This window comes from Zeus faber, assembly GCF_960531495.2.
Source record: "Zeus faber genome assembly, chromosome: 1".
In the NCBI taxonomy this organism is placed as follows: domain Eukaryota; kingdom Metazoa; phylum Chordata; class Actinopteri; order Zeiformes; family Zeidae; genus Zeus; species Zeus faber.
This window is the reverse complement of record NC_137193.1, coordinates 18,305,875-18,318,124: the sequence shown is the minus strand read 5'-3', so window position 1 is coordinate 18,318,124 and position 12,250 is coordinate 18,305,875. Positions and strand designations below refer to the sequence as shown.

The window sequence follows — 12,250 nt, the reverse complement described above, 5'->3', positions numbered from 1 at the left end:
CATGAAGAGGGGATGAAAAGAAAAAGATAGAAACCATGATCAAAACAAAAGAGGTGTTATGGTGTTCATATGCATTTGTGTTGGGCCTTGCCTTATTCTATACCTGTGGTGGAGGAAGTACTCAGACCATTTACTTATTTAGACGTTTAAATGACCTGACACAAAATCAACCTAGTAAAAGTTAAAGTACAACATTGGCATTGCTACTAAAGTTGTAGTGAACATACCTAATGTTTTCACAATATACTTGCCAAATACTATAAAATGTGCTTTTCCACCACTGTGCTACACAGAGCTCGTCCTGAAATAGGCCTTCTAACTTGCAGAGTGAGTTAGTTTTACTATGCAAAAGTTATCAACCTAATGGAAGGTTATCACAACGAAAACTACCGACTTTCAGCAACCAAATTGATAGAGTTAGAATAAAACAGCATAACCGGTTGGGTGGATGTTTGACAGCAAAGGGTGATAATATTGTTTTTGTCAATGTTATGCTAATACGCTATGCTAATAACATCAGCTTTGGCGTCTCACCCGCCTCCAGCTCCACGTTGTAAGTCGGTAGTGGGTCCAGAGACAATTTATAACTCTCGAAGTTGGGATCTAAAAGGTCCCTGTTGATCTTCAGGGAATAATTCGAAGCCATGTCCTAATTAATACAAGCGGCTCATTCAAAATGAGAAAACGTGAGTGTGTGCCACTGTGCGGCATGTGCTTCCTGCTTGTGGCACACGTAACGATTTAAGAAACGGACCCAGAAAGAGGGTTGGAGAAAAAGCGGTTTTGATTTTTTTTTTTTGCCTAAAAAAAAAATAAAGAACTACTTCACAGGTAATTGTTATTATAGTTCTTCGACCAAATTCCAACTTTAATAGTTCCATATTTTAATACTTTAATGTACATGTTATATCGCTGTTGCATTTTTCCATGCCCCCTTTTGTGAGTCAAATTCGGAAATTGTTTGAAGGCAGTAACATATCGTCCAAAGAGAAAATTAAGACGCACGTTTTCTTTTTCTGCGTTCACCCACGAGGCTCGCCGTTCGAACGCATTTTTCCTGCGCTCGGGAAGCGGAACCCGTTCAGCGCCGTCCCCGTGTTTCTGGCGGAGCGTTCCGGGTGGCGGACCGCATGTTCTCCAGCTGATGCTGCGCGAAGCGGTGTCGCCTGTTACGAGTCGTGGGACGACGTTGACTTTGTGCCTCGCACCGCGCTGCGTGTGGCTCCCATCGTTTGTTGTTTTGGTTTTGTTTTGTTTTTTTTTCTCCCCCATTTGTTTTTAGATCGACCATGAGCAAAGATTCACAGATGAGGGCCGCGATAAACCACAAGTTGATAGAGATGGGGGAACGGGATCGGTAAGACATATGTACCCATTTCATTTTGTACACAGTACATGGTGTATGGACATGGACGTGCACATCTGCCTATTTTTGACAGTGTGAATCGTTGATACAGATGTTTATTGTTCTCTTTTTTTTTTTTAGGTTTTGTTGTCTACTGCCATTTTTTTCTGTTTTAAGTTCATTCTTATTTGTATTGCATTTAAATGAAAAATATCTCATCTATCTCCAGATACAGCTGCTTCGAAAGGGCTCAGTGGGGTGACACAGAAACAAGATGTTTACGTCCTCCCATTTATGTTTCAATCTCCACAGATTGAAAGAATTGCTCAGGTCGAAGCTGGTGGAATGTGGGTGGAAGGATCAGCTGAAAGCACACTGCAAAGGTGCACGTGTGTGTGTGTGTGTGTGTGTGTGTGTGTGTGTGTGTGTGTGTGTGTGTGTGTGTGTGTGTGTGTGTGTGATATGAAACTACTGAGCTGTGGATGGGTTTGGTGGCTCTCTAAAGAGAAATCTGTTGACCTTATAAAACACGTATCAATGAACAACAAACGGTGTTGTTGTATATTGGTGTATTCAGATTTGGAGATTTTTTTTGCTTTTACTCCACTACATTTCAAAGCGAATATCTATACTTTTGATCCACCTCTGGCAAAACACACACACACATTTTAATTTCCGCCTACCAAAGCCGCGTAAAAAATGGAACTTAAATGCGGATTTGGGTTAAGTTAGTTTGTTTTTTGTTTTTCTTTTGGTTAGTTTAGAACTCTTAAGCCAGCGTGCTAGTTGGAGTATGAGTGCAGTTTTCATACAATGTAGATTGTATTTCAGTGTGTTGGCAATTTATTCAACCCCAGTCCAAACATTGGAAATGACTGGACGGAGACACTGCATAACAACAACTTCACACCTAATCACTCGAAAATATTTTTGACCCATTGAAACAAAACAAAATGCAAAATGAGGGTTTAATATTTACAATTATTAAATGTAATAAAGTCATTTAAACATATTTGAACAACATTATGCTCTAAAATTAACCCACCCCCCAAAAAACCTTTACGCAGACGTGATCAGGGAAAAGGGGCTTGAGCACGTCACAGTGGAGGACCTCGTCACGGAAGTCACACCTAAAGGCAGAGGTAACGTGAAGTCAACACGTACCGTTTTCAAATTTACATGATGTGTTATGTCATCATTTTTAAGCACTTTTTCTTATGAAGATGTATTTTTTGGTGTGAATCTTTCAATTATAAATCAAATTTCAAATACTTTTATAAAAAAATATTGTTTTATATTTAATGTATTGATTGATTATTAGAGCGGAGTAGAATGGAGATTTTATGTGTTCATCATTAGAAATGCCCATAATAATCTATAGCAATTAAAACCACAAATCCCATTTGATACATACGACTATATTCATTTAGGTCGTATGTCCTTTCTAATCCTACCTATAGCACAACGTGCCCTAGTCAACTCTATAGACAGTGGCAGTTCTGAAATCACAATGTATGCTTAAAATGATTGGTTCATGCCATGCATGTTGCTACACAGTGTCTTTAACTCCCTCATCACCCTTTCTCCTCTCTTTCGTAGCGCTTGTACCTGATAGTGTGAAGAAAGAACTCCTGCAGAGAATCAGAGCGTTTCTCGCTCAACATGCAACCTTGTGAGACTGAATCTACACATTTTTTTAACCCGCTCCAAGTCAATAATTAGAATGAAGTGCAGATGTTTGTTCTCATTGTGAGCAGCGCTAAAGTGCTATTCTTCTTTTTTTTTTTTACCATGTGTTTTGATATTGATTTAGTTTGTTGTTACTCAACAGTTTTGGAAAAATAAAACAACGGCTATTTTTGGTCAATCTTGTTGTACAGCCTTGTTGCAATTTATCAGTGTCTAATGCTGCGTTCACATCGTTGAGAGGTTTCCAGTTTTTTGGGGAGAATTTGCTTATTGTCTTCTGACGAGTAGGTCAAGGCCAATTTATCCCTGTGTCCAGTATTTCACATTGTTAATTTCCCCCCCTGATTGACAAGACTGATTAGTACTAAAATTAAGTTTGAACAGAAAGAAATGCTATTGTCTCTTGCACATAAGAAAGGCACAGGAACTACTGTGCACGAAACCTGACACCCAGTGATCAATTGTGGGGAAAAAAGATCAGCACATTGTTTGATGTGAAGCGTTCTCTTTTTTTTCTCGCATTATCATAGACTATCCAATACACATCTTATATGATTATTTAATGGTTTACGAGATTTACATGGTAAAAGTAAAAACTGGGAGCCTGTTTAGACACTGAAACATAGATATACTGTATGTTATTATCGAACACAACCATTCCATGGCTAAATGCTTGGTGCAGTGCTGGAAGGGTAAAATTGAGCCCGAATGTAATGATGCTGACACTTTAAAGTATCAATCGCCAAACCTACTGGACAATACAACCATTTTTGTTACCTTCGTATTAACTCTTTTGAAAAGTATACGTTCCTAAATCCAGAAACACACATCCGCCTCCAATTCCGTTGAAGGTTTGTTTACTTCCGATAGCTGTAGTATAATTTGAGTGATTGCTTGCGTTTACATCACATACCTCATTTTGGGCATGTGGGCTCCTCATTCACAGCAGCATTTATGGTTGATTGTAAAACATTGTCCAGTAAGCGGTGGGTGTATTTCCATAATATTTCACAATATTATTCATATCAAAATGCTTCAAATATCTTTAGCAACTTCATTACAAAGAAATGGACCAGTCAGTCCAATTCAAGGTATCAAGGACCTCCTTCACATAATGTCCTAAATGCCTGCTGCTATCGCAACGTGGCACTGAAAATGAATTTGAAATATACTGTATAAGCTATAATACTCCTGGTGCTGTTTTGTCCCTAAATCTCTGCACTTGCACTACCACTTCACAAGCTATTACTTTTTCTTCAAGTTCTGGTCCATTTCATTGGACCACCTGATGCTCGTTGGTTGGGCTCAAGAGCATCAGGTTTAAAAACCCCGTCCACACTCTGTCAGGAGGGAAGCCCTCTGTCATGTCATGTTCCATCTGCTCCTAATTAATTCCATCTCGCCAATAAACGGGTGTTATCGACCCCCCCGTTGTCTGTGTCGGAGGTCCCTGAGCACGCCACTTGGGTAGGGAAGGGACATGGAAGGGCCGTCCGAAGACGCCCTGGAGCCACCAGCAGTCTTAACGGGCGGCCCCAGCACCAACCCTCTTCTGACTGGCAGCAGCAGCACCTGGAGGTCCGGCGGCGGCCCGGGGGAGAAGCAGCGCAGCAACCACCACAGGTATCCGCTGGCAGCTACCTTCTCCGCCCTGCAGGCATCGCCGGGACCATCCAGCAGCCGGTGCCATGGTGGAAGGAGGCCGGTCGACCGTGCTGCTCCGGGGAACTCTGGTCCTCTGGGAAGGGACCTGTTAACTTTTTTTTTTGAATGGGAACCCCGTTTCAGAGTCCGGTGTTTTATTAATTTAAGGTATAGGAACCTTAGGTCAGAGTATGCATTTTTAGGTATAGTAGCCCTGTGTCAGAGTCTGTTTAAAGCATTTATTTTCATTTTTGTTCTCTGCTTGGTGGAGGGGGGGGGGGGGGGGGTAGACTTCGACCAGGTATTCTTCCTGGCTTCAGTTTGGTGTTGGGGGGTATGTGGTGGATGGGATGTCTTGAGCAGCCACACCTGATGCTCGTTGGTTGGGCTGAAGAGCATCAGGTTTTAAAAAAAACGGAGGTCCTTGAAAATGCCACTTGGTGGCATATGGTGGCGAATCTGGCACCTGAGCAGGGACCTCCAGCGCAGAGACACAGACGACGGGGGGTTGATAACACCTGTTTATTGTAGAGATGAGGCGAGGTGGAATTAGCCAGGAGCAGATGAAACATGTCATGACAGGGCTCCCCTCCTGACTGAGTGTGTGGATGGGGTTTTTAAATCTGATGCTCTTTTGCCCAACCAACAGGTGTGTGTGTGTGTGTGTGTGTGCGCGTGCAAATGATTGAGTACAAGAATAGTCTGATTGGTTGTTTTTTGACTTGTGACATCATCGCTGACGCGTTCAAAAACTGACGTCTTAACACGTCGTGTTTTTTTTGCCGTGCTGACGCAACATTTGCGCTTTTGGCCTCCCATAGTTCTAGCGTGCTGATGTCACACACTGAGACACTCCCATCTGCAACATCATGATTTGTTTTTGTACTGTATACCTCAAGCCGAGAGTCTCAGTCAATATCTCCATAACATTGTTGAGTAGAGCGCTGCACCGCCTGTCATCATTTACCTCATCTGTAAAATCTCAATGAGTCCCAAGAAATAGGGAACAACACAACTTATTTAAAGAAAATCTGATTTCCTTTTCCTCTCAAGAAATATTGGCATGCATATGTATCCCCCTTCTAACTACAAACCACAATTTTACAGGATCACCAATTGATGGAAGAAACCTGTGAATGAAGAAGAATCTTTAATTATCACACAACACACCACGCTACAACACATGCACGCACACACACGCACATGCTTTTGAATGGTGGCTGGTGAAATGAGGCCTCTGAATTTTCCCCATCCTGGCTTGTCTCCTTCCTCCGGGGGGGCAGCCAGGAGCAGTGGGCAGCATTCGTGGAGGCGCCCGGGGACCTGGTGATGAGTGTCCATCACTGGTCAGACGATGATGGGTGCATGTTTTTGGTGGGGGTCCGGACTGACGTTAGGTGGAGGAAACCCCATGTGAGCACGGGGAGAACATGCAAACTCCACACAGAAAGGCTCCTATTTGGGAGATACCCCCCACGGAGCACGGTGCCAACAGCGCCCCAGGCGGGAATCGAACCCAAGACCTTCTTGCTCTGAGGCAATCTTCTTGCAATGGGAATGTGCGTAGTGACGCCTAGGGACATTACAAGCACACAGATTTGGAAATGATTGTTTTTGATGTTGAATGGGATACACAGCATCATGATAAAGTTGGACTAGAAGCGCTTTATGTGTGCCGTAACTTCATATTTTGACTTGTGGCTACAGTGGCCGGGAACAGCAACAGCCAAAAGCTGTTCTACTAGTTCTAAGCTGGGAAGAAGATGATGAACCAATTGCACTAACAAGTATTAAATACATATAGTCAGGTACAAGACATTACATCTTGACGCAGTTCAAACAATTTTCAGAATGAAGAGGCAGGAATAGAAATGAAATCCATGTGGCTGGCTGCACATTTGTGTGGATGGAAATGAGCTGTCAGATAAATATACAAAAGGGGAAAACTAGAAATAAGGTATGGTAACAAGTTTTAAATAGAGAGTCAGATACCAGGCGAGCCATTGTACTTGACATACAGAAGCTCAAACATGATTCAGAATTAAGAAATGAAGTAAAATATGACAAGGCTGAGGTTAAAAGTATAAGAAATGGCAGGAAGAATGGAATAGAGGAAATAACTGTTCCTCAGACGTCCTTTCTATCACCCCTATGAGAGAAGAATGGAACAACCCGGCTGGGAGGCTTTACACGACACGTTGACGTGTGCCTTTTTTTGACGCATTAACGTCATCGATGACGTCAAATGACAAAAGAAAAAAATAAATAACTCAGTGTTAACGCCTTAAAAGGTGACACCATAACACATTGTTTTTTGACACGTTAACACGTTATTTCCGACACGTTATTTGCACCTTTGGCCTTCCACTTAACTAGCATGCCATGGGTGGGTGTGTTTGTGTGAACGTGTCTGTATTGTGTGCGTGTGTGTGTACTGTAGCTGTGGTTGGCATAAAGGATAAGATTGTTGGAAGCGGGAGACAAATGGCAACCCTTTATTAAATCCTCTCCATCATTGTGTCTGCCGCCAAATACTGTGTTGGAACCAAGCCTGTGTCCCCTGTTGAACCCAACCCCTGCTTTATCAACAGGGGAGGGTTCCCAGGCCATATCTTAAACAAAAATCCTTCAACCAACAAGCAATTCCGCATTGCTTCAAAGAAATAAAGAAACACGTAACACAGAAAATGAAAATAAAAGTCTATCCAAAGCGGATTTCCACCACCCAAACATCCTGAGGAGGAGGAAGAAACGTGTTGTTTGCAGGTAAGGACACAGTAAAGAAAAACACAATTCCTCTCCTCTTAATTCACTACCCCAACACAACAACAGGTGCTTGGTTTTAGAGCCTAATTAAAAATAAAGGTACAGATGTCTGTAAAAGATATTATTACGGTTCCATCGTTATTTTCCATCGCAGCTGCAATTTTGTACGGCCCATGCTTGTAAATCATGCCTAGTTTGTAATCTCTAACCACTACAGAGTGACAGTCTACGCCGCACACTGGACACGGTGCCAATGTACATTCTGAATCAGAACCTGCACATTTATAGTAAATAGTATGATGACGTCATAAAGCGTCTTACTGTAAATCTCATCTTGTTTCTTTTGTTGAACAATGGTGTGTCGGTCAAGCACGACCACCTGAACAATTGGGTTCAATTTGGTCGTTTTTTCACTAATTTCTGCTCCATACGTGGATCGATTTGGATGAAACTTAACCCACAAGATGTTTGTGACATACCCGTTCAAACGACACCTCAACCGTGTTTGTAACTTCTGTGGTTGTTGTGTTTCAGATACTTTGAGCCCTGTTGGAGATACTTTGGCATTTGATGACTTAGACCGTATCTGTGATTTGGGTCAAATTGTCGTTTTTTTTCACTCATTTCTGCCCTGTATGTGGATCCTTTTGGATGAAAGTTGAACCACGAGATGTTTGTGACATACCAGTTCAAACGACACGTGAACCCTGTTCGTAACTGATGCCCTTGTTCTGTTTCAAATAGTTTTAACCCGAAGAATTCAGAGAATTTTACGCAAGCAATTTCAATAGGGGATCTAATAAACATATTGCATAGCAACAGTTTAAATTGTTCCTACTAGTTTCTTAATCATTGAATAATTAAATAATGTTCAATTACAGAAAATGGGAGGTTTTTCTTCTTATAAACACAAACATCACTTCCCAAATGATCCCTATTTTTGGTTCTCCACATGTGCCCTTGAGAATATAATGAGCCTGACCATAACCAAAATTCAAGGGTCCATAACGGACGCCACGTGACGTGAGCAGAGTACACAAAGAAGTTATAATTAGTTGGTTCAGGTTAGGGATTGGGGGAAGGGGATTGAGGCAAGGAACTGGATTGAAGAGTCAGGGGGAGAGGTTAGGGTTGATCTAGGGTTACTCACAGGCTCAGATGGAAGGGGGGACAACCATGCGTTGTGTAATGTGTATTGATGTACGGGGGCAACCTGGAGAGCGCATTTATTTCGGACCATTTTTGCCGTTCCTGGAACACAGCAGGTGCATTTTGAGCACATATTAAATGCAGACCGCTTCAACTCAACTAAACGTTGACATAATAAGGGACACAATGGGAAGTGCACATTCAAGAAAGTGAAGGATGGGGAGGGTAGAAATCAACTGGCTCTCATGTCAATGGAATTCAGCAGTGACTAATATGAAATATATAGTAAATGTTTGCAGTACTTTCAACCTTCTTGTGTTTTTTGTTTTTTTTTGTTCCTAGACTTAGTATTGGTTGTCCTTGATAACAAGTGACTTAATCACATACAAGAATGAATTCAATAACAATCATCATACAGTATATATCATATCTATACCTTTCTGGATTTTCTCAACAGATCTTTGACCAGAGTCAATTAAGTGTAATACAGGGATGTGTGTCTGTGCGTGTGTGTACCTACATGCATGTGTATGGTACAGCTTTATAATTTCATTCCGGAATGCATTTGTCAGCCCATCCAGTGACGATGTCCTGACCTCCACCCATCTCCGTTGACTCTCCTACTGCAAGTGCATCAGCACAGCGGCTCTGGGGATGGGTTAGTGTTCCTTTCAACACTGACATCTGACAACAGCCATTGCTAAGGATAGATACCCAGTGTTTTTTGATTACTCCCTGTGAAAGTGATGTCTGTTGTGCAATCCATCACTGAAACTCGGTGTCTGAACCCACGAGTCTTTCTAAACTTTCAACAAAGCTTTTTTAGGACACGACTTTACAGAACAGACGTGTCACAGCCAATGAAAGCACCCATCAGACAGCTCTGAAGGTCGCCGCTCGCCTATTGTATGTTTTCTTTCCACGTTTTTATTGTTGTGCATTGCACATGATCACTGTACATCCTGTAAGTGTGGACAGAACTGACAGGCAACCCGCAAACGGAAGTTTTACACATTTTAGTATTACACTTTTAAAACAGCAGACAGGCAAACACATACAGTAGTCTAGAACCAAATGTGGACGCTTCCCTGTGTAGCGTAGTTTCAAACAGCACACGCACATATCCATTGACTATGCTATAGAAGTTGGAGTTTTTAACATTGTTTAAGTTTGAGAGGGAGAGACAGAGATTTCGATCAGCGAGGTGGGGCGAGATCACACGGGGGGGGGGGGTTATTCCACAGATGTCCTCGGTGTGAAATACAGAGCACAGTACAGAAGCACATGGTACGCAGTTCCTGTGTCCTGTAATTCCCAGAGGAAAAAGCATTCAATCCAGGATCCAGCGTCTTCCATTTGTTTTGTTGGGTTTTTTTTGGAGCTCTGATCGGAAAAGGATGACCCGTCCTGTGACACAACAACCACACGCTGAAGCCGAATCGATTCCTATCGGCGTCTCGAGCTGGGACAAACTCATTTATATGAATTGATCTTGGGAAGATATGCAAAAAGAAATAAAATTAAAATCAACCGCCCACGACGAAGACGGAGTTGATGGAACAGCATATCAAATGGATTACATTTTAAGCCACATTCAAACCACACTGCACATTTGATACGGTTCCACATTGTCAATGGTAAGTCAGAGACATGGTGTGTGGTTAAAAAATATTAGAAAAGAAATAAATACATCAGGTACAACGTGTCAGAATTTTGTCGTTCAATAAAGTGACGTTGAGTATTCACATGTAAAAAAAACAACAACAAAAAAAACAATATACACCGTTAACTTTTTGATGAGCCAGCAGCGACAGTAGATCAGCTCCGAGCGACATCAGACGTTAAAGATACTGTGTGAGGCAGTTGGATAAACCATAGCACATTCACCCACTATACAAGCCGCTACACTTTATCCTTCAACACCCTTCACTGTTTTTTAATAAACGGCCCCTCACATCCTAAAAATAAGCTGATACACCCTAACTCCGCGCGGGGGGCCTTCAGAGTGTCCAAAGACCAGAGAACCGATGGGATGCAGAGGCCTCTGAAAAGTCCATGGAAAACAGTGTTCCTGCAGCTAAAACAATGTTGCAAGCCACAAAAAAAAAATAATAATAATAATAATAAAGCAGAAAAACCATCTAATCAGTGCATCGGATGCTTAATAAGTTAATATGTTGGTCAGTGAAACAGACTGTATTAAAAATAAAAGAAAGATAAGCAGTTTTTCCGAAGGCATAAGCTCTCACACGTTCATCCTAAATCTTCCTACAGAACGAAAAAAATATTTAATCAAATAAAATATTAATATGGTTTAAATAATGAAATAAATACAGATTTGACTTGTCTGTCAGCCTGCACCAGTCAAAGTAGTTAAGTTGAGCTTTTCTCAAATACATGTATATACTGATACATAATGATATAGTATTCCCATTGACATGTTATCATACAGATAAGTTTGGACCCAGTTTGGACCCAGTTTGGAAGATATGACAGATTAAGGATCTTGAAACTCTGAAGCTGCCGAAATACAGTAGGGCCAACAAATTCCACTTTTGTGTCATCTTGCTCATTGCGTTTGCGTCAACTTTCCATTGCTATAAATTAAATTCTATTGTATTAAATTATAGGTCTAAATCAACAACCCAAAAATGAAATTTAGTATAATATTTCATTTCGGATTTTTATTAATTAGGGGTGCTTTCGTGGATGGGGTTTATTCTAAATCAGGACTAGGATAATCCTACTTAAATTAATCCAGAATTTAAAAATGCCTTTCTGAGAAGTCCTCGACTAAGCTAATGAAGGACCAATCAGTTCCATATGTCTGGTCTTGGTGCTGGTCTTAGTCCAAATAATCAATTTCCTCTATTGTCAGGGTCAACCTGGAGGCCACATCCATTAATCCAAAGATAAACCTGCCTTCAAGCCTTCACTCAGACCTAGATTAGCTCTCATCTTCCTTCTGGAAATCAGTTTTAAACCAAGACTAGGGCAAGTCTATTTTAAACCGTGACTGAGAAAGGCCATTTCAGTTAGTCCAGATTAAAAGTGTGATTTAGTCTCAGATTAGGCCTAATCTGTGTCTGCCAAACCACCCCTTTGAGTTGCATGTTGCATATGAACGGTAATATACTAATAGTGGTTATTATTTGAATTATTATAGCTATTATTACAATTTGATTTTCACACAGCTTGGTCTAGACTCTGAATTGACGCTTTCACCGCTGTCAGAAAATTTTTCGGATGACGAGCTTGTCATGCACATTAGTTTCACATTGAAGAAAAAAATAAAAAAATAAAATAAAGAGTGTGTTGTGATCCATTCTCTAAATCTGTGTTTGGTTCACCCTGCATGTTTTGATTATCCCTTAATCCTCTTACTTGTGCTGGGTCCTCCCTACTGAGCACCTGCTCTGATCGGTGGGTTGGTTCAGGATGAGGGACACTTCACAGGGTGAGGAAAACACACACACACACACACACACACACACACACACACACACACACACACACACACACACACACACACACACACACACACACACACACACACACACGGGATGCCACACTGTTGGTTTGTTGTGATGAATACACCGTTGGTATGGTTGCCATCGTTCAGAAGTGTTCTTGAGAGAAACCGCCCGTCAAAGCACG

The 12,250-nt window shown here is 41.5% G+C and overlaps 2 protein-coding genes across 2 annotated transcripts in view; one reads left to right on the top strand and one right to left on the bottom strand.

Annotated features, from left to right (window-relative positions):
• nudcd1 (NudC domain containing 1) overlaps positions 1-709 on the bottom strand; it is a 50,022-nt gene extending 49,313 nt beyond the window's left edge. Inside the window, exon 1 of the mRNA XM_079999409.1 lies at positions 535-709. Within this exon, the coding sequence (XP_079855535.1) occupies positions 535-646 (112 nt within the window). The 5' untranslated portion in view covers positions 647-709. The remainder of the gene's footprint in view (positions 1-534) is intronic.
• A 425-nt stretch (positions 710-1,134) lies between these two features.
• Positions 1,135-3,222, top strand: LOC307241857 (transcription and mRNA export factor ENY2-2). Its single transcript, XM_080016103.1, has 4 exons — positions 1,135-1,357; positions 1,658-1,728; positions 2,413-2,487; positions 2,945-3,222. Exons 1-4 carry the CDS (start codon positions 1,290-1,292, stop codon positions 3,019-3,021), a joined length of 291 nt encoding a protein of 96 aa, XP_079872229.1. The 5' UTR covers positions 1,135-1,289; the 3' UTR covers positions 3,022-3,222.
• The last annotated feature ends 9,028 nt before the right edge of the window (positions 3,223-12,250 follow it).

Coding starts and splice junctions, on each gene's coding strand:
- LOC307241857 (XM_080016103.1), top strand. CDS start 1,290: ATGAGCAAAGATTCACAGATGAGGGCCGCGATAAACCACAAGTTGATA. Junction 1,358..1,657: donor GAGATGGGGGAACGGGATCG/GTAAGACATATG, acceptor CAATCTCCACAG/ATTGAAAGAATTGCTCAGGT. Junction 1,729..2,412: donor GCTGAAAGCACACTGCAAAG/GTGCACGTGTGT, acceptor ACCTTTACGCAG/ACGTGATCAGGGAAAAGGGG.